General features: G+C 40.2%; 1 protein-coding gene across 1 annotated transcript in view; it reads left to right on the top strand.

Moving 5' to 3' along the window:
• LOC102029359 (chromosome unknown open reading frame, human C1orf105) overlaps positions 1-24,896 on the top strand; it is a 35,921-nt gene extending 11,025 nt beyond the window's left edge. Inside the window, exons 2-7 of the mRNA XM_005374859.2 lie at positions 268-353; positions 3,645-3,732; positions 10,338-10,412; positions 19,324-19,391; positions 21,771-21,838; positions 24,726-24,896. Of these exons, the coding sequence (XP_005374916.1) occupies positions 268-353; positions 3,645-3,732; positions 10,338-10,412; positions 19,324-19,391; positions 21,771-21,838; positions 24,726-24,871 (531 nt within the window). The 3' untranslated portion in view covers positions 24,872-24,896. The remainder of the gene's footprint in view (positions 1-267; positions 354-3,644; positions 3,733-10,337; positions 10,413-19,323; positions 19,392-21,770; positions 21,839-24,725) is intronic.
• Positions 24,897-26,276: the final 1,380 nt, after the last annotated feature.

Below are 26,276 nucleotides of genomic sequence, written 5' to 3' on the forward strand. Positions count from 1 at the left end.
GCTATAGCGGACGCAAAAGCCAGAAAATGCGAGCCCATTTACTCAGGGCAGTCCACGTGATCAGAGCTGTAATTTCTTCATCTTTAAAATGGAGACAACTCTTATTTGTGCTTGGCTATTTTATGGGATGGATAGAAGAGTAAAATGTAAAAATGTTTTGTAGAGTGTGGACTACTAATGGCTGCTATTAGCTGATTTTAGTCATCATGATAGCAACGGTCAAGTTTGATAAAATCTGGAAAATGACCTCTTTCCATTTCTCCTTAGGCTGCTGTTCCAAAATTTGACAAGGTCCCTTGGCTTAGTGAGGCCAGCCTCACTAACAAGCCGCTAGTGATCAGTCTCCCAAACAGGTAATGGCTCAACCACTGAAGACAAAGCTTTCAAGAAAGGTCTCACATATTTTCCTAAGGAGGGGGCAGTTTTCAGAGGGGTGCATCTGATTAACTGAGAAACAAAATCAGGTACTCAAAAAACACAAATGTCCTGAAATCTCAGACAAAGGTAAACTCTGAGAATAGGTTTGGCTGGAGGAGATGAGACCCCCAAATAACCTTCCTGTGAACCCCCACTGCTCAACAACACAGGAAGAATTTGCCCCTAGACACTCCCTCTCAAAATACCCTTCCACCGTCTTCACCCTCTTTTTCTCCTTTGCTTTAGTTTGAAATTTCACATTTTAACAATCAGAAGTCTGTAACTTCCCATCTTTATAGTGTAAACTTCCCCGAGTGTAACATGAGAGTCTCCTCCAGTCTCATCTGTCCTGCCTCTTCTAATCAAAGTGATATAAAACACATATTTCTGTTTTGCTAAATTGGAGGAATTTGTGTGTAGGAACATTTCAGCTTCCACTTGAAATAACTAGGCTTCCTCGCTTCTCCCCATTTTTTTTGATGAAATGGTCCCTTGGTGAACTGATATACCCTGCTTTGGAAAAATAAAAGAAAGGTGGGAATAGGGAAAAACCGGGAGAAGATCCCAGGAGAAGGTCGGGGGAAAGGCAGGTCCAGTTGCAATTTCATAGGCACAGAACAGGCTAGAGGGGCTGGGGATTTAGCTCAGCGGCACAGTGCCTGTCTGGCAAGCGCAAGGTCGTGAGTTTGATTCCAGGTACCGGAAAAAAACCAAGAACAGGCTAGAAATGGTCACCTCCCTGGCATATGGGGCAGCTTGCTAGAAAGATCTCCAAGAGTCTTAATTCCTGTTGGTAAATGCCACCTTCCCTCCTGCCAATGGATACGTGCTCTCCATAAGGAACATCCCATCCCTCTGTCCAGGGCATTCCTGCTTCAGTGACACACAACCTTTGTTCGGTTTGCTCCACTTTAAAACACCACAATCTCAGTAAACAGTTTTGTGTATTTCCAGAGTAAATGCACAAGTCCATAATGTTCGTTTCTTTTTTTTTTCTTACATATCTTTGAATATATCTAAAACAGACAATTAGAGGTTCATTAAACCCAGAGCCTTGCTTAGGAAATGAAAACACAAATATAGTTCTCATTAAGAGTTATTAATACTTCAGAAGTCAGCATGAATCATGTCAGCTTGGCATCTTTAATTGAGCATGGGGCACAAACTCACATGCTGATGACAGCGAAGTGGGTGGCATAATGAAGAGAACTGGCCAGAGAGAGTCCTCAATGACTGGGCAATCATCCCCTGACGAAAGGTGATTCATAGCCTACCCTCTGCCCCAGCCAGTGTGCCTGTCGGTATGCGAGTCCAGAGGCCAAGTCAGCTGGATTGCCACCCAGAAATCTTGAATTATTAAATGTGAAACTGCTAGTATTTGACATCGAATAGGCTAACCTCCCACCGTCCCACACTACCCTCATTAGACCTTTTCCTACAGCCAGGAGCAAAAAGCATCCTTGTGCACACTTCTCTTGCTTTTAGCCCCTTGCTCTCTAATTGTATGCATTCTTTAATTATATAAGTTCTCTGATTATATCGGTACAAGGTGGAGAGCATGGCGCGGGGAAGGGTTTGAGAAAGACGGGTGCAGGACACAGCTGTGCATCCCCAACACCTGTTCTCCTTCACACCTGTTCTCCTTCACAGTGCATCCCCAACACCTGTTCTCCTTCACACTCTCTGGAGTGTCAGAGAGGACAGTCTATGGCCAGCAGCTGGGGAGAGGACAGGTTTTCTTCTAGCGGGACAAAGCAAGGCAGTGTTGTGGGAGGAGAAATTACCTAAGGTGGGCAGTAAAAGTTTGCTTATTTCTCTGCTTCAGATTCAACCCATGTTTAGAGAAATGGAGCCTACTGACAGGAATTCCAAGATGGCTGGGCAGCACCTGTGCCCTGAGCTCTCAGGGGACAGGACAGGAGAGTCCTTGGGAAAGAAAGGACAATTCTTAAGGCTTAGAAATTGCTCCTCTATGCAAATCTGTGGGTCCCAAACTGTACCTTTTTGGCAAAACCCTTTTCTGAGACCTTGGAGGAGAGTTCTCCGTGTGCTCCAAGTAATACAAAGCCTTGGCCCAGCACGAACAGAACTGCCTGCAATAAATAAAGAAACATTTGGTGATGCGTGTTCAGAGTACCCCAGCTGGGAGCTTCGGAGATACCTGTGTTTCCCTCGAGCGGGACTCTCCCAGCTTGGCCTGACTGTGTTGAAGCTATGCTCATCATCCGCTTCCCAAGCCCTTTCGGTCACAGAGTCCCGTCTATGTGACATGGCTGTGCCTGGTGTGTGTCCTGGGCAGCACTGGGGTGCCATATACAAGGCAGCCCATTCTATGTCGAAGACAAGGTCTGCTGAAGGAGCTGGAGAAAGATTCTCCTCTCTTTGTGAAGCCCAGGTGGCAAGGGACATGGAGGAGAAATGAAGCAGTGATTGCATTACGAACACCAAGCTCCTTTCACGTGCCTTTGCATTACATGAAAAATGAACAATGAACAATGAAACCTCTCCTCGGTAGAAAGGAGCAGTGTTCCTGCAAAGCCCCCAGCACCCCAAGTTTCCATTTGTTGGTTGCCAGGAGCATGTACAGTGTTGCACACGCAGGCAGGGTGATCACCCAGTCCCTGCAGGCCTTGGCTGCTTACGCTGTAATAAAATGTATGTCAGTGACTAGGGGGGCAGAGCACAGGTAGGCCGTCCTGTGAAGAGGGTTGGGACTGCCGAGGACAACCCCCATGTCACCTGCTAACAAGAGAATTCTTGATAGGAATAGTGCTTAGAGAGAAGATGTGCCTTGCCGTGTGAGGAAACAGATAGGATTGTTTCAGTGTACAGGGACACAAGTGTCAGGCCTGAAAGGACAGCCACAAATGAAATACCAAGAATGTCAGTCAGCGCAGGTCTTTTCAAAGATACCTGGGGTGCATTTCACTATTCACTTGTGTATTTATGAATGATCTTTTTCCTGCCTTATTGTACACTGTTGACAGTCTAGACCTGTCATTGGTTAGTCCAGAAAAAACAAACAAACAAACAAACAAGAAGTGAGGATCCAAAGTGATGAAGGAGGACAATGCTGTCTTTTAGGAGCCCATTGAAGGCATGAGATTTCCAGCACTGGAGTAGGAGGCAGCTCCAGCGGTGTCCTTGGGTTCTCTCTGAAATAAACAGGGGCTTCGCTCTGTAACTGAGGGTTGCGGTTCTGACTTTCTCTTGCTTTGATTGCTTAGATCTCACTCCTCTGCTGCTTTTCTGACCTCGTGGAGGAGGCACATGAATTCACCTACTTCATTTCAAGGTCCAGATGTCTCATCTAAGGTACTCAATCTTTTTTAATTGACATGAAGTTAACAGCAGTTGTAAAATGACATAGGATGTGAAAGCACTTCCTCTTTTCTTAGCACTGCCCTGAGCCTGGTATAGTTTCAGTGCTCAGTAAGTATTTGTTGAATGAAATGAATGGGCATCAGCCCCTCACTCTTGTCTCAAATGCCTAGGAATTCATTGCAAAGAATAAAGAATAAAGGAATAAGGTTAGAGTCAGCAAAAAGGAAAACCAAGCATTAAATATGGAGGAATTGGTCCCAAGACCTTTGGAGACTGCTTCAATCTGTAACTAGGTTATTCCTAGGTTTCTAACCACCTCCTTCCCATCAATTATTTATCTCTCCCACCTGCATATCCTTACACCTATGGAATTTTGCATCGGAAATTCTTTCCTATCCACCTCACAGAAACCAACCACAATGGGCTGCTGAGTAATGGATAAAGCTCACTGGCTCACTGTGTGCACCGGAGTTTCTGAGATCCTGGTGGTGCTTGTGCAGTCAGCACCTCACTGAGGTTGGGGGCAGGGATGGCACTCCAAATATAAGCTCTTTTTTTGACCTGGAAAATCCCAGGTTTCTCAGTGGCCTGTTTTGAGCAGTGCCCAGCACAGCATTGCCTCAGCACCTGGCCCTGTGTCCAACATGTCTGAAGAGTTCAGTAAATGTGCTTTGGAGCCCTGATGCCAGTCCAGTGATGCTTACTGTCTCTTTCTGTTTGCTTTAATATAAGTCCAAGTTGAGTAATTCACCTTCAGCCTAAAAAATGCGGGGGCAGATGACAAAGGGACAGGATGGCTTCAGGAGCATCAGAGAGAGGACAAAGCACTTGTAACAGAAGGTGGGAGGAAAGGTCCCAGGTTGGGAAACAGGTGAGCAGAGATGGACTAAGGGAAAGATTCAGAGGCCTCAAACAATGCCCTGGGTTGTCAATGCTGCAGTGTTAGAACCTAAGCCATGCCTAAAGATCACCTATTAATCCACCATGGGCAAGCAAGTAGGTAACAGTGGCCACCATGACATGCTCCAGGTGAAGGGATTGGCTTGGCATTGCTATGAACCAGCAATAAGCCTCACAGCTGGTCTCTAGACTTCCTACTTAGACAAGCTGCCAACTACCTGCTTGTCCTATGTTTGCTCCAGGTCTGCATGCAGAAACCAAGGCACTAAAACACCAAATGCCAAGTTGGCTGGGACAGAGAGTGAGGGAAAATAAAGCATTAATAATGACTGGGGGGAAAGAGAGGCCTTGCTCTCAGTAATGGCAAATATTTTAGGGAAGAGTGCCCAAAATGCAACCAGAGACCTGCTTATTTATCACAAAGTACCAACACTAAGTACTGAAGTTTTAGTTAGAAAACACAGCTCACGCATTAACATCTTTTATCTTAAAAGAAAAACAATTAACACACATGCCATACATTCACCACCACCGCCAGCTGAATTTAGTATTTTATGACTGCAATATTCATGGATGGCCACTAGGTAACAGTCAAGAGCAACAGCTGCTTGGCCAATAAGCCCTGTTATAAACGCATTGCTCCTGCTGGAAGAGAACACGGTCCCCCTACCTTCACCCTCATCCTATGAGGACTGACCCTCCACTGGTTTGTGTATGAGAAAGAGTTGCCCTTGCAGAGTGGAAAGGCAGGTAGGAAACCTGGGACCTTTGTTCTGTTGAGGCAGCAGGTTAGGTTCTTGCTTCTCACAGAGACCTCCTCAGATCTGAATCTGATCTCCCAATCTGCTGCAAGCACAAAGCCCCGCACATGTGTGCTGTGAGGAGAACACGGGCTCAGCCAGCAGCTGCTCCTTTCCAGAAAGAAACTATGTTGTGCCTCATGGTAGTGGAATGCACCGTGGACACTATCTCTCCCTCTATGCTCTAAATTGGGACCTGCCAAGAGGCTGTTGGTCACCCTGCAGCCACCCAGGGCCCCTGGCCCCTGTGTACAGCACAAAGGTCCTGCCACCTGGCTCCCTTCCCCTTCACAGTCACGGGGCAAAGGGCAGAGCTTGGAACACACACATTCCAGGTGGTTTTCTTCCCTGACGCAGGAGCACGTGTGCCTGGAGCAGCATTCTCTAAGGGACAGACAGAGAAGAAACAGACAGCAAGTGAGATACAGGGGAGCTGGGCCCCAAAAGAGAAACAAAGGATGTACAGATAACAAAGGTGAAAAGTTTTAAATGAAACAATAAAAAAAAGTCTAAAATTTTTGTCATTTTCCTGCCAGGGGCTTTTTCATTAAGGACCACATTCACGTGCCATGTCCAAGCACTGACCCACGACTTCTCACCATGCCATAAAATGGGATGGCGCATCATAATTGTTAGGGAATTGTGCCAAGAGGTGACTCAGCCAGCCAGCGAGGCAGCAGTGGAAATGTGCAACTGCTCTTGGAGACCCAAAACTGCTTTGCCTACTTGCTGGGGTTGGGTGTAAACTAGTCAAAGCTGCTCAAAGTCAGTGTTTGTTGTTCCAGTTTAATGAGGCAGGCTACAGATGAGAACATTTGCTTCTGGCAGACCTATGGCAAAAAGCCTGGGCTGAAAAGATTGTGCAATAGCAGTGGTGTAGCTGGGAAAACATATAGGATGGTGATCTCCTATTTTCTCACGGACCCACTATTTCTCTCCCATTGACCCTAAAGTTTGAAAGCTCATGACTACCAAGGAAATTACCCCATAGACTCCTAAGTCCTTTTCTTCTTCATATGGAACAAACACATGGAACTGCAAGTACAATTTTAAAAGAGAATAACGAACACCATTGACCTGAAATAGTGATGGTAATAAAACCTAAGTTTAAAAAGTCTAGAGATGGATGGATGTCTACTATTTTGAACATGCTTAAATTCTTTTCTAGTGAATAGTAAGAGCAGTTTTGAAACTGTATTCAGCTCCATTCTTTCATAGAAATTGCTGGTATTTTCAGCAATTTCTGAAAATTGCTGGTAAAAGGAAAAGCTATAATTGTTATATGTGGGGTTTTTTTGAATATTGAAAATAGTTCTTTGACCATTACCTTTTGGACACTAAGGCATATAGGAGTAATTATAACTTCATATGGATTCTAACGGTCGCATTTTCTCTAAAATCTGTCTTTGAACCTTCATCTAAAACTTTCCAGTCTACTGAAACTAACTGGACATGTTATTGGACAGATCTCTTCACCTTCCTGGTTCACAATCTCTTCACTGGGTATTTGAGAGTTAAACCAGTTAAGTCAGGGTAGAAGGGAGCAAAAGAAATAGAAATGTTAAAGGGCAAAGACAGAGGCAAATTTGTTAGTGCTCCTCAAATCATGCTGTTGATGTCTATTTTTAAAATGACCATCTGGTGCTTACATTTTCATTTTTTGTTATGTGAACAGGTGAGAGAGCAGAAAGAAGAGGGGGAGGGGAGAGGAGAGGAGGGAGGCGGGAGGAGAAGTTTCTTTATCAAGGCTTTAAGAAGGCTATGGACTTGAGCCATGAGCCAGCCTTATGAACCGCAGAAGATATGGTCTTAAGGTGTTTCCAGTTATGAACCATGAAGAGCAGACTTTGACTTCTGTGGAGAGGCTGGAATCTGCATCACACCTCGAGTATGCTATAAACAGGTTGCTGTCCCTCTCCTGTCCCAAGCCCAATCTGCTGTCCTGAGGACAGCTGCTCAGGAAGTGAGAGCCCCATTAACATTTTAGCACCTCTGACTGTAGAGATAATATAAGCAGGGGCTCGGCTGTAAATTTGGCCCATTCATTGTCCATTCTTGCTACTGCTACTAAGCTGGATTATGAAAACTTGGAGTAGGAAATAGTGCAACAGGAAAATAATTTTTCCCCAGGGTTGAGAAAAAAGCTAAACAGAATAGAGGAAATGAGTCCTACAGAACATGGAAGCTCGAATCATTTTCATCAACTGTGGACTTGCCTATCACAGCCACATTCCATGCCTCTCCTCCAAATAAAGAGAAATGGAATAGCTCTCCTCGGATGCAGGGCCTTAGCTGGTAGTCTGAGCACACATCAAAGACTGGCTTTCAGTCCACATGTGAAAAGGAGGCATGATTAGCATGTCTGCCTCTGTCTTTTTGGCCACAGACACGATCAGTAGGGAAGGGGAAGCCCAAATAGTTATATATTGACCGGAAGTCACTCGGGAAGAGCTGGGTCTGCAGCAGAGCCCTTTGGATCTCAGCCTGGGCTCTTCCCAGCACTTTATGAGGAATGGATTTGTCGTATGACAACACTAATACTCTGTAATGTTTACCTGGAGGCAGTATTGTAATGGTGACCTTTGCAAACACATTCAAATTGTGATATATACTATATTTCTACCCATTCATTTAAAATCCCTACAGTGATCCATTCATTCAACTAACATTTGTTGAATGAATGAGTTTGAACATCTGCACATTTGTTGGTCAGTGTTTGTTGTTCCAGTTTAATAAGGTAGAATACAGATGAGAAAATTTTGCTGAATAAGATAAGGTTCTTGCTCTTAAATAACTCTCATCAGATAGAGTATAAATGTCATTTCCGGCAACCCCTTCCTCCTTCCTCCAGTAAAAAGTACTCTGTCTCCTTTCTAAGACCCCGTAGATATTGCTGCTTCTGTGACACCCAGTGCATACAACTTTGGATGGCAATTTTAGTGAAGTATCTGTCTCAGACCTCAGAAATGTGAGGGAAGGAAAGAGAAGCTGGGGTTGCATTGGATACCACTCCAAGATATCAGGGAAGGCATAGAAGGAAGTTGAAGTCCACACAGAGAGACACTTCCTGTCTAGTCCCCTTCTCACCCTACTTTTCCTACCACATGACCTGGCCCTTCCAACCCAGCCTTAGTTACCAGAAGCTGATTGCTCAGCTATTATTTCTTGGTGTTGCAACGTGTTTCTTGGCCATGAAATGCCCTGCACTCTCTTTGTTCACCCCCCACACACTTACCTAACCTTGCCTGCTCTTTAATGTTTCTCAGACCCTTTCCCTTCTGCCCCGCCCCCAAGTGAGCTCAAAACTCTCTTCAGTTTCCCTGTGGCTTGAAAACATTTCTCTCATTGTACCTTTAACTCCATCATAGTTCTTGGTACACAAACTGCTGGACGGTGAGCAGCTTGAGGTCAGTAGCTGTTTCTTCTTTATCTCAGTGTAACTAAAAAAATACAAATGAATAGATTTGTATTCTTCTCTCATCTTCCTTAGGGCCCGAAACTTTGTCTTATCCATCTGTGTGACACCATCACAGCACCCTCCACATGGTGGCCTCACAATAAATGTTTGTTGTTAAATGAATGAGTCTAGTCATTCATACTCACACTTTAACATACCAGCCCACAACGCTGTAATACTGGGTTGATTCTTTTCAATGCCCTGTAAAAATGAAGTATATTTTAAATATTTGTCAAAAGAATCCAACATTGTCAATAGTCCCCAAATCCTAAGTGCCATATGTCTCTCACGGGACAAAAACGACTTGCAATCAATACAGCAAATGTCGCCTTTGGAAAATACCCTAAGCACTCACGCTGCAGAGATATAGTCCTCCTCTTCCTGTTTCCCACACTTTCCAGGACAGCAGGAATGGGTCAGGGCACACATCTACGGCCAGGCTAACAAACCAGTTGATTGGAAGAAGTCCTGTTTTGGTAGTTGTCATTTGCTCCCCACTGTGGAGTTCCTCATCCCTATTTTCTATGCTTTTTTACAAACATTTCTCATGACTCTATTAGTCGGCATGAAGGGTGGTAAGAGAGAATCTCCAAATATAATGTTAACCTGAAGTTTCCACTTGCTCCATAATCAAACCTTTTGCCAATATGCGAGGGAGAGCTTTGTGTTCCAGGAGTAAATGCCCCGAAGTCTTCCCTCTCACCCTTTTTTGGAGATGAAGTGAAAAGGAAAGTGATTTCCGTGAAGAGACAGCCTCTCTCCACTCTCCTCCACCAGTCATTGCCTCCCACCCTGAGGCAGCCTCTCCTCCATGGGGAAGAGTGTGGACTCCACAGTGTGTCAGCTCCATTTCTTCTGGGGCTGTAATGCATGGCTCTCAGGAGGAGCAGAAAGGCCTGTGGATGCTCGAGAGCTGATGTTGAGCCAGAGTCAAGGGGTTGGAGGTTTGCAGAAGAGAAGTGTTTTATTCATTCCTCAGCCTTCAGTGGTCCTCAGCCAGCCTACTCATTGGAGGTTTTATGTAAAATGGGAACCACTTGCCACCTGTGGGAGAATACAGTTCCTCAGCCACAGGTGCTTTCCAACCTGATTTGAAAGCAGAGACCCCATTGCACGTCAGCTCCCAGCCCTAGCTCTATCCCCCTGTGCCAGCTGTCCTTATACCTGTGTCACTCTATACAGCAGCCCTAGAACTGTTGGCTCATCTATGGTCACTGCCTCCTACTAAGCCCTGCTGACTCTACCAACTGCAGCAAATCCTGAAATTCAACAACCACCCTGCAGGGGGATGAGATCATGGTGCCCCTCTTTGTGTCGTGGAAGGAAAAACCATTACCTGTCTCACAGGTCCCCCACCCACATCTCCAATCTCCACTCCTTTGCTGCCCCAGGCACCTCAGCATTTCCTCACCTGTCTCTGTTTGTGTCTTTCCCTTCAGGATGGAAGGAACCAGAGTGACCCCTGGTTGCTCAGAAACAAGTGGCTGTGCTCCGCATGTCGAGAAGTAAAAATGGTAGGCAAAGGGGGAGAGAAATGGGCATGCACCCCCTAGGGCACAGCACTTTCCTTCCTCCAGGGAGTCCCGAGAGTGGCAGTGATGCCCCCATACAAGGAAGGCCTTGCTGCACGCTACAAATGAGGAACGGTAGGTCTTGCAAGCAGCATCAACTCTGACACCATATGACAAACCTGCCCCATTCCAATATGCCACGGGGGAGCTGAGGTGGCAGGTTACAGGGAAAGAGATGAGATGAACCACTTTAGTTTGGGCTTCTAAGTTACTGCACCCTTGTAAAAAGCTTCCAGAGGTTATGGAGCTTCTTCTCTTCATTTAATATCTCCCCAACATACACACACACACACACACACACACACACAGAGCACACAAGTCCTCTTCTACCATTATAGTCAAGGAACACTCCACTTAATCTTTGGGCTCATCACTAACTCAAGAAAAATGGGAAGAGATTTGATAGTAGTTTCTATCTAGGGAGGGTCTCGGCTGGCATGGCTCTCTGGGGATGTGGTGAGGAAGGAGTGTTAAGAAAAGGAAGAAGAAAGGACAGAGGTGTGGAGGGAGCAAGCATAAGCTATGCCACTCTCAAAGTTGCTGAAAAAAACATCTGTTTCAGGAAGGATGTTATACCAGGTTGGGGTTAAGGCTGTATGTAATGTAAGGATTGGGATTAGTATTAGGATACCTATTAGGGTCAGGGTAAAGATAAGGCTTGGGTTAAGGGTGATTTAAGCATGCAGTTAAGTTTAGAGTAGGGGATGGGGCCAGATCTCATCAACTCGTGTATGTTGCGATTCTCCTTTTGCGGGGGGAAAACAGGGATAAATGGTGATAACAGAAAGGGAAATAGACAGAAGAAAAAGAAGTACAGAGAAATTTCTTCCCTGAGTTTGTGGCAAAATGCTTCAGGCTAGTAGCATAGGGAAGACAGCAGCAGTTTTGTGAAATTCTAGTGTGAGAATTAGAATTTTAACTGAAGTTACAAGCAGTGATGCGCCTAACATTGCAATCTATGTTCATTTTCCACTTAATTAGGATCACAGAGTTTAAGCTTAGCACCGGCGGGGATTCCTCATGGTTTCATTCCTGGAATCCCGTGTAGAATGTGCTGAGTCCAGGGCTGACACAGCCAGTCCAGGCCAGTCCAGTTGGCACAGTCAGGACTTGAGCAGCTGACCTCTTTCTCAGAACCACTTCTTTGACTTTTGCCCTTGCAGCACACCTGACAGGAGGGAAACCATACACGGTGGTTTTACCATTTTTGTAGCTTAAAAAAAGAAGGTATTCAAACACAAAAGTGCCCAGGAACCTTCCCTACTGCTGTGAGAAGTTGGTGTGAAACTACAATCAGTTAGAAAATAAGCAGGAAGTATTCTTGCCACATATAGAAGTACTTTGACATCTTTGATGCCTACTGGGGAGCTGCTATAATCACTGTGACACCCTTCATCTCTCAGCAGTGAGGGAGGACTTCAAAAGACTCTGTAGGAGTAGAAGGAAATTTCTTCAATGTAATGAAAGGCCTCTATGAAAATTCTATAGCTAACATCATACTCCACAGTGAAAAAAATAGATAATTTATTCTAAGACAAAGAACAAGACAAAAATGTTTCTACTTGCCATTTTTACTCAAAGTCTGCTGTGTATTCTAGCTGGGACATTTAAAACAAGCAAAAGAAATAAAATACATAAACATTAGAAAGGGAGAAGTAAATCTCTATGTCTTTGCCAGTGACATGGTCTTATACATAGAACATCCTGGGGAATACACACACACAAACACAGACACACACACACACACACACACACACACACACAAACACACACACACCCCAAAAGGGAAAAAACCCACCAACAAAAATTAGAGTTAATAAATAAATATAGAGAATTTTAGGACACAAGATCGATATGCAATATGCAAACATTGATTTATTTCTATACATTAACAATGAACAACACAAAAGAAAAGTAATCCCATTTATAATAGCATCAGAAGTACTTAGGAAAAAGAATAGGAATAAAGTTAACAAAAAAACTACAAAACTTCTACTCAAAAACTATAAAACATCATGGAAAGAAATTTTAAAGGGGTGAAAAAAGAAATAAGATGTGTTAACAACTCCCCAAAGATCTGGAAGGCTGCTTTCAAAGGAATGATTCTCTAACCACAGATTTTAAAAATACTATATTGTGCTCACTTCGGTAGCATATATACTCAAAAAATAGACTATATTAATTAAACACCTGATAGAGAAGCTAAAAGAATGTTTATAAGGAAACTCAATGAGACACAAGAGGATATAGATTGTTAAATGAAATTAGGAAAACAATAAAATATTCAGCAAAGACAGAGACCCTGGAAAACAACCAAAGAGAAATCTTAGAAATGAAGAACTCAATAAGACAAATTTTAAAAATACAGTTGAAAGTCTCAACAACAAAATGCAACAAGCAGAGTAAAGAATATGTGAATTTAAATACAGGTCTTTTGAAGTAACCTGGTCAGTTAAAGAAAAGGAGGAGGAGGGACAGGTGGAGGAAGAGCAGGAAAAAGAAAAGACACCCCCTGAGAACATTGGAACATGATTAAACAAATATTCACACTTTCAGAGAACTTGAAGGAAGAAAACAAGAAGGAGGAATAGAAAATCTATTCAGTGAAGTAATACCTGAAACTATTCCCAATCTTGAAATATATATCTCCAGTAGGACTCAAAGTAGACATGCCCAGAGAAGATCCTCACCATAGTCAAACCATCAAAAGCACAAGATAAAGACGGAATTCTAAAAACTGCAAGAGAAAAGTACCAAATGATATTTAAAGAAATCCTCATTAGACTAACAGCAGATTTCTAAGTAGAAACCCTATAGGCTAGGAGGGAATGAGATTAAATATACCAAATTCTGAAAGAAAATAACTATCAAAATCCAACACTCAACAAAGCTATCCTTCAGAAATAAAAGAAAAATAAAGACCTCAAGTCAAGCAAAAACTGAGGGAATCCATCCCCACTAGACTAGCTTAACAAAAGTTGCTTAAAGGAGTCCTACTTGTATGCAAAGGCAAAAGACAACCACCATCATGAAAACACATGTATGTATAAAATGCACTGGAAAAGCAGACATAGCAAAACAACTAAAAAGAATCAAACCTTACCAATACAATAAACTGCAAACATAGACAATAAAGGAGGAAGAATAGAACAAAAGATATTCAAAACAAACAGAAATAACTTTAGAAGATGACATAGGACTGGGGATATAGCTCAGCGGCAAGGTGCCTGCCTGACAAGCATAAGGCCCTAAGTTTGATTCCTGGTTCCAAAAAAAAAAAAATGTAATGAAGATGACAGGACTGTGAAGGTTAACTGTGATGTGTCAACTTGACTTGAAGAAGAACTGCCTAGCAGATTAGTAAGTTATAGGTGTGTCTGTGGATGATTCACATACAGACCAGCAAACTGAAGGGGAAAGAACCACTCCAGATGTAGGTGGCACCAACAAATAGGCTTATAACTTGGGTGGAATAAAAAGAGAAAGAAGAAGGAAGTCATCTCCTTTTTATTGGAGGAGCTCCAGTCTTCACCACTGCAATTGGATGTTGGTCTCCAGTTCCCTCATTCTTCCATCACAGACTCTTCAACCTTACAGTGCAGACTCTTCAGCCTTTTGACAAGGACTCATACTGGTGACTCTGTAGTCAACCTTTGACTGCTGCTGGATCCTCCAGCTCTTTAGCATAAAGACAGTCATTTTGGATTCTTCCACCTCTGCTCTGGCAGATGGCCACTGGGATTCTTTTACTTCTGAGCCTGTAAGCTTACCTAATAAATCCCTTGTTCATATAAATCCTAGATTCATATACTTTTTTTTTTTTTGGTTTTGGTTTTTCTCCGGTACCAGGAACCAAACTCACGACCTTGCACTTGCCAGGCAGGCACTTTGCCACTGAGCTAAATCCCCAGCCCCTCATATACTTTATATTGAATCTGTTTCTCTAGAGAACACTAACCATTATGAGGAATGAGTCCTTATCAGTAACAATCTGGGATGTAAATGGACTTAATTCCCCTATTAAAAGATATGGACTGGTGGAATAGATACAAAAACAAGACTCAATGATATGCTGCCTACAGGAAATTCACTTCACCAATAAAGACACACAGAGACTGAACACCAAATGATATTTCATAAGTGAGTAGGAATAGCTGTTCTTCTGTCACACAAAATAGACCTAAGGGCAAAAACTGTAAAAAGTGACAAAACCATTAATGACCAAGGAATGAATTCAAGAAAAAGACATAACAATTGTAAATGTATATGCAACTAATGCTTGAGCACCCAATTTTATAAAACAAACATGATTGGACTACAGGGAGAGTGGACTCAGTATAATAGTGGGAGATTTTACCACTCCATTTTCATTAATAGATCATCAAAACCTCCCCCCCTCAGAAAAATCAACAAAGAAACTTAACTATAGATCAAGTTAAACTGAACTATAGATCAAATGAGCCTACCAGACATTTAAAGAACAATTCATCCAACTGCTGAAGAAGATATATTATTTTCAACAGCATATGAAACATTCTCTAGAGTGGACCCTGTGTTAGCTGACAAAACAAGTCTCAACAAATTTTAAAGAATCAAAATCATGTAATGTATTTTTTTCTGACCACAATGGAATAAAATTTAAATAAATAAGAAAAGAAATTTCACAAATTCAGGCAGACTCAACAACATGCTACTGAATGAACAATGTGCTATTGAAGAAATTTTAAAATGTCTTGAAGCAAATGCTAATAGAAATACTACATATCAAAACAAGTAAAATAGACCAAAAACAGTAATAAGAAAGAAGTTTATAGTAATAAGCACCTACATTTTTAAAAACAGAGAGATTTCAAGTAAATAACCTAATTGCATCTCAAGAAATTTTCAAGGCAAAACCAAACTGAAAACTACTAAAATGTAAGAAATAACAAAGGTCAGAGAAGAAATAAACAAAATAGAGCCCACACAACAATACAAAAGGTGAGTGAAATGAAGAGTTGGTTTTTTGAAAAGACAAATATCAACAGATCTTTAACTAAACTAATAGAAAAGATATGCAAATAGAATTAGAGTCAAAGAAGGAGAAATTAGAATTGATAATGCTAGAAATACAAAAAATAACTAGAAAAAGTTATGAACAAGTATACACTAATAATTTGAAAAACTTAGAAAAATTGGAAGGCCGGGTATATAGCTCAGGGACACAAGCACCTGCCTGGCAAGCACAAGGTTCTGAGTTCAATTCCCAGTACCAAAAAAAGAAAAGAAAAATTGGATAAATTTCTGGGCAAGTATAAATTAACAAAATTGAACCATGAAGACTTTATCTAAACAGATCAATAACTATTAATGAGATTGAGTCAGTAATGAAAAGATTCCCAACTAAGGAAATCCAAGTCTAGATGGTTTTGCTGCTGGATTCTATCTATCTCTTAAGGAAGAACTGATACTGGTATTTTCACACTATTCCAAACCCTTGACTGGAGGGAATTTTTCTAAATCCAAGTCTAGATGGTTTTGCTGCTGGATTCTATCTATCTCTTAAGGAAGAACTGATACTGGTATTTTCACACTATTCCAAACCCTTGACTGGAGGGAATTTTTCTAAACTCATTCTGTGAGGCTCTCTATTACTGACACCAAAGAAACTATAGTTGGGTATCTCTAGTAAATATAGATGCAAAACTTTTCAACAAATTACTAGCAACCCAAATCTAAGAGTATATCATGATCAAGTAGAATTTATCCCAGAGATATAATGATGGTTTAATACATACAAGTCAATAAATGCAATATATTGCATCAACAAAATGAAGGAAAAAATATTATCTTAATATGGTATATATAGAAAAAAGCATTTAATAAAATTCAACATCCTTTTAAGATAGAAATCCCTGGATGAAATAGGTATAGAAGGAATATACCTCCGACATAAAGGTTGTACACAAGAAAATCACAACCAACATCATTATGCATGGCAAGCCTGCAATTTTCTTCTAAGATCTGGGAAAGAAAAGGATGTCCACCCTTACCACCCTTGCTTTCAACATAATGCTGGAAGTCTTAGCTAGAAAAGTAGGCAATGTAAAGAAATAACAGGCACATGAATGTGAAGAAAGGAAGTCAACTTGTCCCTGTTTACAGATGATACAATTCTGTCTCTATAAAATCCAAAGAGTCTACCAAAACACAATTAGAATAACAAACCAGGATACGAAACCAGTGAAACCAGGATACGAAATCAGCATACAGAAATCAGAAGCATTTTATAATGAAAATGCTGAAAAAGAAATCACGAAAGGAATTTCATTTATAATAACTAACAAAAAACCCTACAAATAATTTTAACCAAGGACATGAACTTCTACAATGAAAATTACAAATCTATAATGAAAAAATTTAAAGATCACACACACACGAAAATGGAAGTATCTTCTCTGTTTATGGATTGGAAGAAATATTATTAAAATGTCCATACAATGTTACACAGAGAAATCTACAGATTCAATGTAATACCCATCAAAATACAAATGACCTACAAAACTAGAAAAAAGCCATTTCTATCTTTTTTTTGTTTTAGAGAGAAAAAAATAAAAATGATACAGAATTTCAAAACAAGATGACAGGAAATTAACAATGGTTATTAAAATTCATTCATATGGAAGCACAAAAGACCCCAAATAACCAAATCAATCTTCAGCAAAAACAAACAAAGCTGAATGAAGGTGTATCCCACTACCTGACTTCAAACTATGCCACAAAATTCTAGTAATCAAAACAACATTGTACTGACGTAAAAACAGAAACATAGACAAAACAACAGAATAGAGTGCCCCATGCATTTATGGTCAACTGATTCTTGGCAAAGGTGCCAAAAATATGCACTGCAGAAAAAATAGCCTCTCAATAAACAGTGCTGAGAAATCTGGATATTCAGGTGCAGAAAATTGTAAATTAACTTCTCTCTCTCATCCTATACAAAAATAAACTCAGAATAGATCAAAGACTTAAGTGTAAGGCATGGAACTGTGAAACTATTAGGAGGAAACTTAGGTAAGACACTTCAAGACATCTGTATAGGCAGTGCTTTTTTTGGATAAGACCCCAAATACACAGGAAACAAAACCAAGAATAGAGAAATTGGATTTTATCAAACTGAGAAACTTCTGTACAGCAAAGGAAACAAACAACAGAATAAAGAGGCAGCCTACAGAAGGAGAGAAAATGTTTGTAAACTATTTGTTTGACACGGGGTAAAGATCCGGATAATGTCAGCTACTTTTAAAACCTCAATAACAATAGCACGTAAGATTCCCTGCACTACACAGAGAAAAGTAGTATGTGCTAATAGGAATGTTTTTAATGTTTAAGGAAAGGAAAATATCTCCTGATTCGATCATTATACACTATATGCATGTATTGAGTTATGACACTGTGCCTATAAATTTATACAATTAAAAAGAGAAAGTTAATAAAGGAGGGGAAATAAAAAAATAGGCATTCACCACAGTATACTTTTCCCCAGAAACAAAGTGATCATTGGTAATTTTGTTTTGATGTATCCCCTGGAGCCCACTTAATGCATATAATATCAACTAGAATTAGGGGCTTTGGAACAGGGATTACGCTATTCAGAAAGAGTTTTCTGCATCTTTCCTTGAAGCAGAGCCAACTTTAGATGGTATTTTGGAAAAGAACAAAGTCAGGTCTCTGTTATATTCTCCCCCCTTTATGCATCTAGGAACCTCTCCTAGGCTCTTGAAAATGCCGTTGCTGTCTTCAATGACCCCAGATGCTCCTTGTTACCCACGTGCCTTCCTTCCCTCCTCCACCCTTCCCTCAGCTAAGGTAGAGAACAATCTGACTTCGTATAGTAGGTGACTGTGTAGATTTGATATGCCGTTTTTTGCTATTTTCAAGCACCTCTAGAGGTCCTTGATGCATTGTAATTTGCAATTTTATTGTCATAAATTTAAGTCCCAAGTGACTTTGTACCAGTCACTCAGTGAGTAAGCAGGCTGATCACCCACACCGACATCTTTGTGATTATCATTTAATTGTCATGGGTACTATTTTTTCTGAGACATATTGAACAGCAATGCTTCTTAATGAAAAACACTTTCAACATCTAGTGCTAGAAACCAATTTGAAAACTGCTGATTTACACTGATTTTAGCCCATAGGAAGGGCACACTTGAAATTTTCAAGTGTGCTTCAAAGTGGGCACATCCCGTCACAAATTCATTTTTAAATGTCCTAAATAGGAGGTTTGGGAGCTGGAAATATAAAAAGAGAGATGTAACCTCTGTCACTATGAAGCTGAAAGTCCATCAGGAAAGCCAGACATTAAGCACAGAAATACAATAAAGTGTTTATGAGTCTTCAGTAGCCCTGAGGACAGAAGGCAGAGAACTGTGTCCTAAATAGTAGTCCAAGAGCCAGTTGTCCCTGTGAGAGAATGATGGGTACCCCGAGACTTGAATATTTGGGGGTGGGCTGGGAATATAGCTCAGTGGTGGAAGTGCCTGCATGGCAAGTGCAAGGTCCTGAGTTCAATTCCTGGTGCAAAAAAAAAAAAAAAAAAAAAAAGGAATATGTGGGGGTGCTCTAAACAGGTTTGGAAGGCCTACAAATCTTGAGATACCTAACTGTAAAATATAATAAGCAGGGAATAAAAGTGATGCCTTCACATGGTGGCACAGTGATAGACACCCTCTGTCTTATTTTAATATGGCATAACAATGTATAGATGACTTTAAGGTCAATACAACTCAAGCTTGCTAAGGTGGTATATTATTTATTTAAATTAGAATGTCGTTATGACCAGTGTTCTAAATGAGACTTTCTTCCTTAGGCACAACCAAGAACTATGACAATCCCAGATGATCTGAAACTATCCTTCAAGAATCTAATGAATCACAGGTAAGCTAAAGAGACAGGACTTTGTTTGTCCTGTCTTTATTAATACTCTGGCTGTATTTGCGGGGTGGTATATCAAGAAGAGTAAGTAGGATGCTTAAGGAATGGATTTCTTGACAGGTTTCATTTTCTTTTTAAACTAGAGAGTCAGACCAAATACGATTGTTCCACCTTTTCATTGAATCTACTGTAGAAAATAAAATCTTCTATCTTAAAAAAAAAACAATGTAAGGAATAAGACAGGAGATTTTGAAAACTTGAGTGATGACACATATAATTCACAAAATACAGATTATACATCAACTGTCCTGAACCCAAGACATCATCTGCTACTTTTTTTTTTTTTTTTTTTTGTCTTTTTGAGACAAGGTCTCGATATGCAGCTCAAGCTGGCCTTGAGCTCACTTTGTAGCCCAGGCTGGTCTCAAACTCACAACGATCCTCCTGCCTCAGCCTCCCGAGTGCTGGGATTACAGGCGTGCGCCACCATGCCCGGCTTCATCTGCTACTTTTTAGTAACTAAAATTCCTTTTATCTTTTTCATTGGTTGTCACTACTTGCTTATTTATTAACACCAGGTACAACAGAAATAAGGGTTTTCTCGGTATTTAATTATCAGCTACTGATGGATTTGACTTTCACTTTATTAAAAAAAAAAAACCCAAACATGGACTCTGCGTAAAGCATCAATTTATGGTGACTTGCTTTACCACAGATGATTGGAATGTAAACCAAAATAGTGACATGTGATACAAGGGCAATAGATAAGTTTTCCCTTCATGCAGAAAGAAATAATGAAAGGGCAAAAATTGGTCTTTTTATAACTTTATCTTGCTCAGAAGTAGACATCCTGATTCATCTTATTACGTTAGCTTGTTCCATACTATGATAAAAAGTCAGATGCTTGGAAACCATGTACCAAGTGTAGACAAGATCATGGAGGAAATAGGTATTTGAGCACATGTGCCATCACTAATAACATCTACCTATTTTCACTCTATACTTTCAAAGAACTCTTACATGAGATCATGATAAAATTTCAATAAATACCCTCTGTAAACTTTAAGTAGAAAGTTATGTAAAATCAAGGATTTCTTAGTAAAAGTTAACTCTCTTATAAAAGAGATTTGGAAATTTTTGCCCCATTTTATTTATCTTGTAAGATTAGTACTTTGAAGTCCCAAATCCCAGAATCATCAGTTGGTTTTTGTTTTAAATAAATAGCTTTCATCTCCTTAAAACTAAGACCAAAAATGTAGCTATTCCTAAAACTATGCCACCACCAACCAAAAGCATCATTGGTCTTATTCTTTCTCTTGTTTTTTTGGGTTTTTTTGTTTGTTTGTTTTGTTTTGTTTTTTTCAGTATGATGAAGGAAATACACCACTTCTTTTGGAGACTTAAAGCAGGGTGACTATAAGGCCTTGTGATGTTTGTGGCTCATAAAATCTGTCCTCCATACTTTTTAAGTCTCACTGCACATATAAGCAGATGGAATTGCCCTCACTGAAATAGTGGTGTTTTAAAAATGACTTTATTATAGCCCTTATAGGAATTAAAATAATGCTTACTGGATGTAAGAAGTGAAGAAAAGAAAGAAGCAAGAGGGAAAAAAGGTGGAGGCACAGATACATTCTTTGAATTACAGAACAGATAGATCTAAAGCTATGCAGTCTTGAAAATATTGCCTGTTTGCCAACATGGATAATAAAAGATTTTGCTTTATGCTTGTCTCAGTCTCAATGAGTTCTCAAGTAGCAATTGAGTAAAACAAACTCTTTAGACTAGCCATGTTTTGGGTAGCAAAGCAAAAATAGGAAGATCTTTGTGGAAGTAGAAACCATAAAATGAATATAAGCCTAATATAGCCCATCAAAGCTTACCAATTTGTCAGTCTCAAGAATTAAGCAATTTAGACCAATCTTGTAATGTTTTGGGCTCATAGGCATTTCGATTGAGGGTTGTGTCCATAGACTTGGCCATCACCATAGTAAGATGTGGTCAGAAGATTTTCTCTAAAGTAGGTAGATTCTAATCAAAACATTCTGTTTTGATTTTTAAGGCTAGATTACTGACCTAGAAAAATTGTTACTTTTTTTCTGAAAATTGGAAGACTCTTTTCTTAATCTCTCATATTTTCAGACCATACATGTTCTGTAGTGAAATAAAATATTTTTTAAACGTAGGTTTTATCAAAACCTACCAATGCAAATATCACTAAGTAAAAAGACCTCGAGACTGAGTAATTTTCAGCCCAGGTCACTGCTGCACAAAGTCCTAATCACTGGACTCAAGAGACCATCTGTGTTTCAGTAGGTGAAGACATATTCCTTTTCATCAAGTGCTAGCCAATTGACTAAGGTGTTTTCTTCTTCCAATCAGAATGATGAATCTTCGTCAATCCAAAGCCCAGGCTATGCCTAAACCTTCTTGTGATGACATGCTAACAGGTTTGTTTTCTGTTGAATTACTTACAATGTGAGATACACTATGCTAGGATCATAGAGTGAAAAGTTTAATCCCTAAGACAATTTTCTAAGTTTTCTGAATAAATTCCTATCGTCCATCCCTTTCTCTCATGCATTCTTTTCATATGCATGGAGCCCTACCTCTCCTTCCCTTCAGCCTCACTTGCCCTTAACTGTACCATGTGTTTTTTCAGTCTCTGTCTTCCAAGCCACTTGGCTCTAACCATTAATTCACTTGCTGAAGGATTTCCATAGAGATGGGGCACAAACCAGATAAAAGTCTTTCAGGGACTTTTATCTGATGGTACTAATCAAAGTGGAAAGGAAATTATGTCACCGCACCCCTGGGATGGCTTCACCAAGGCCCTGAAAGTTGTCTAAAATATCTGCCTTCTTCCAACAGTTTCCCAATGGTATTCTATTGTCATCTGATGTTGACAGAGAACACTGATTCTTTCTTAGCCTTCTGCATTGACCTAAATCACATCCTTTGGAGAAACCAGGAATGGGCCAGTAAAGGTGGGGGTGGGCCATTCTTTAGGCTGATCCAATGCAAAAGCTTAGGGCAGCCAAGGCTATTTTGTCCATCTTTTATTTTCTCCCAAATTAACTGAAGTCTCATAAGGTTTTTCTTTCATTAGATATATACAGTAAAGAAAATCAAGATCATGTTATATGGATAAGAAAGTCTAAGCTTTATTCTAGAAAACTGGAGAGGATCCAAAGACAGAATTGACATGGGAAGTCATGTAGAAGGGAAACTTGAGGATGATATATTGAAGGGATTGCAAAAAGAAGACCAAAGAATTAAGAAACAGCTGAGGTTTGGAGATATCTGCTTTAGTGTAGTGAAAAGCAATCCCTGTGCATCACTTATGTATCCTAAAGTATTGGCCAAGTTCATTTAGCAAAAGTGGAAGCTAAGAACCCCTACAGAACAAAACTTCCCTACTGTTGAGAGCATTTAGTCTCAGAGTTATCTGTGACAGTTGCACACATTTGGAATTCTCCTTGGAATTGGATTTTTTCAAACCTACAATGCAAAGAAATGAAACACAACACAAACACACAAACTCTCTCTCTCTTCCGCTCTTTCTCCCCTTTCAGCAAGAAAATTAATTTTCTGATCCTAGAGAATAATGTAACAAGATGCCTTTCACTAATTTTTTTAGCCCTGGATGTGTATTTCAATTAATAATATCACAGATAGAGTCAGAGTACACAAGATTAGCATGTTAGGTTCTTGAACAGACTTAATTTTTGTCCAGAGTCCAATCTAGGATAGCAATCTTGGAGGTGAAAGTACAAGGAGCATGGTTTCAGAACTGTCTAGGAGCTTAAGTTTGGTAGGTCTATTGCTAATTCTAGTTTTGACCTTTTTGACCTGAGCTCTACTCTTGTACATGATCTCTGCCATGGAAAAAGCACTAGCCTGTTAGCAATAAAACCCGGATCCAAATTGTCATCCTGCTATTTGGGTTTGTCTCCACATTCCTACTTATAAAACCAGAGTAGCACCTTATCCTACTGAGAGCTAGGCACTCAACACAAGTAAACTTTATCTTTGACCAAACCAAAAAAACCTGTGAGCACTGTACCAACCCTTCAGTTTAGACAATAGACAAGTCATGTGTACTGCAAGGCATGTTGCTTATTGCTGAAGCTTCCAACTACTTGTATTGTGTTCCCTGTAAAAGCTTCCAACTACTTGTATTGTGTTCCCTGTAAATACTAAGCATCTGAAGCATCCCAGTAAACATTACTGCCAATGATGAATTCATTCTGTTGGTTACAGCAGTGACTTCTAACATTTTCTGGATTCAGCTAAACCTTATGTATTAACAGTAATTCTTAATGGGAGCCAATTAAATGGAAAACCTGTCTCTACAAGTGATAGGGATTTTTTCTGTTCATTTATCCTTGCCTTGAGTCCAGAGTTCCATAACATCTACAGGATCTTAGTATTGATATATTGGTACTGATGTTAACCACCTAATTTACATCTGCCTCTGGCAACTGGTTACCCTTCTCTCTATGACGTGGTGCAAAGAGCACTAAGCTAGGCTTCAGGAGACCTGGATTCCAGTCCTCAGTCCATTTGGCCCCCTTACCCTAGGGCACTGTTTCCTCCTCATTACAGTAATGAGACAGAATCAGATCCTAGATTTTTATCTAATAATATCCCTAGTTCTCATTAGGCTTGATCAAGGAGCCAGTTCCAGAAAGCTCAAGGCTCTAATTCCCTTAATTATTCAGTGATTCCAAGAGGAAGGTGTTATTTTATGTGTTGATTAACCCACCTTCAAGCAATATGCCTCCTGGAAAAACTAAAAGGTAACTAAGTTTTTATAAGTCATATCATACTTGAAGAAGAGTTCAGAATGGTAAGGATTTTAAAGAGTACAAAAAAATTATTCACACCATGAAGGCTTCTTTTGAAATGCAAAATAGTTTCTGTCCCTACTATAGGGTTTTTGTTGTTGTTGTTGTTGTTTTTGGTAAGATCATTTTGCTCCTTTTTTTCAAAGAACAGAACTATATATGTCCCTGAAAAGTCTGACAGTCCTCTTTTCCCTTTGACTGATATTACAACTCCAGATGTTTCATACTCATTTTGAATTTAATCAGCGGTGACTCCTAACAGTTGCGTTTTATTTCTAAGTACTTCTTTTGACCTCTTTGACAGGATGTATAAAAGCTTAGGTGTTGTGGAGGACAAGATGGTTTTATTACAAGACATTCTTCTGTGAATTTTGAATCTATTTGACAAAGTTGAGGAAATCTTTGGTGGCCCTTGGTTACTTTGAGTTTCATTAAGAATGGACTCTAAACAACCTTTATTCTTCCTCCTTCTCACACTATTCTCCAGAGAGTATTCACTACAGACTGCCTATTGTGGGTCCCAGGACGGGTGTCTTCCACGGGCTGCTGTCAGATGTCTACAGAACCCTTCAGGAAACTCAGCACCCTCCCTTGCCCAGAAAGAAACCAAACAGCAAGGCAATAAAGCGATGAGGCATCAGACCTCCCCCTCTCTTGACATTGGTGTCTTCTCATCATTTCCTCCGAGCTCCAAAAGATGACTCAGTTTGCCTTCCTGAGCATTGCCGGTATTTTAGCTCTTGTCACTTCCTCACTCATTTCTCCTAAAGACAAGATATAATTTACATGATTATAAAGATGTACTGGTTAAAACGGAGTATGATGAGTTATTGCTCATCTTATTTTCTTGAATATTTTTATCCATATTATGATAAATTTGACATCCCTCTGTTTCTGAGACATGGATTTTCTATGAAAGTTATTTCATCACTTTCTTCTGGTTGGAGGGTCAGATATGGCTGAAGGGGGCCCCTCAATAGGATGTTAACAATAATTGTCACCCTGTTAACAATAAAGGAGATAAGAGAGGTTGCCCTTCTGTCCTTATTTCTGTCAGTTAACTCTGATATATAACAAAGGATACTATACGTACTGTGGTGCAATAACTGGAAAATGGCAAGTGGTTACTTGTCACAGTCCTTGACCCCAGGAATTATGCCTTGCCTGGCCCTCTCCCTTTCTCCTCCTCTAGTGTCTCACATGTATCAGATGTTCAGCTGATCTTTGCTTAGTCAAATCTATATGACTTCCATGCCAACTATTTTATTGTTTGGTTACTTGGACTTGAGTATATATGCCTCTAGATCTGTCCTGGTCCATCTGTTTGCAGTGTGGGGGAGAAAAAAGATAAGTCCAGGCTTGGAAATATATTTACAGACACATATGTGCTGTGTCCAGCTTCAAGAGGGGCTGTATTAAAAGGCCCCTTATGCTCCAGGGAGCAGACTAAATGAATGCTAGACCAACAGGTGAGAATCAACTTCTGCACTGACTATATTTGAAGAACAGACTGCAGAAATCTCAAACAAATGGCCTTATGCTTAAACTGATTCCAATCCTTGCACAGAAGAAAACAAACAAGGCAGCAAATGAGGACACAATAACTTGCTTCATTGTCCTATATCCTTGGTAGGCTGTGATTCTTAATTTTAGTTCAGTTGGAATTCAAGGACTCTCAAAACAGTGCCCATGAACTCTAATATCATTTTAGATAGTTAGATAGACACATCACAGATAATAATGTTTTTTTGTTTTGTTTTTGCAAATTAATATACTCAGTGAAAGAAATTGAGTACCTATACTCAGGCATTAGCAGGAATGCATGACTATTCACAGTTGCTTAGAGCCTTTAAGGTAATGTGAATCTTACATGGTCAGTGACAGAGAATACTTCCTAAATTTCATTAACCTGGCTTCATCTAGATACTAAGGTATTTCCAAAACCTCATAAAAAAGAATAATATATTGGTGTTTGCTAGTATTATCACAGAGTGTGCTATGGTTTGTACCTTAAATATTTCCTACAGGCCATATGTTA

The sequence above is a fragment of the Chinchilla lanigera genome, unplaced genomic scaffold (assembly GCF_000276665.1).
Source record: "Chinchilla lanigera isolate Chin_1 unplaced genomic scaffold, ChiLan1.0 scaffold00005, whole genome shotgun sequence".
NCBI classification, from domain to species: domain Eukaryota; kingdom Metazoa; phylum Chordata; class Mammalia; order Rodentia; family Chinchillidae; genus Chinchilla; species Chinchilla lanigera.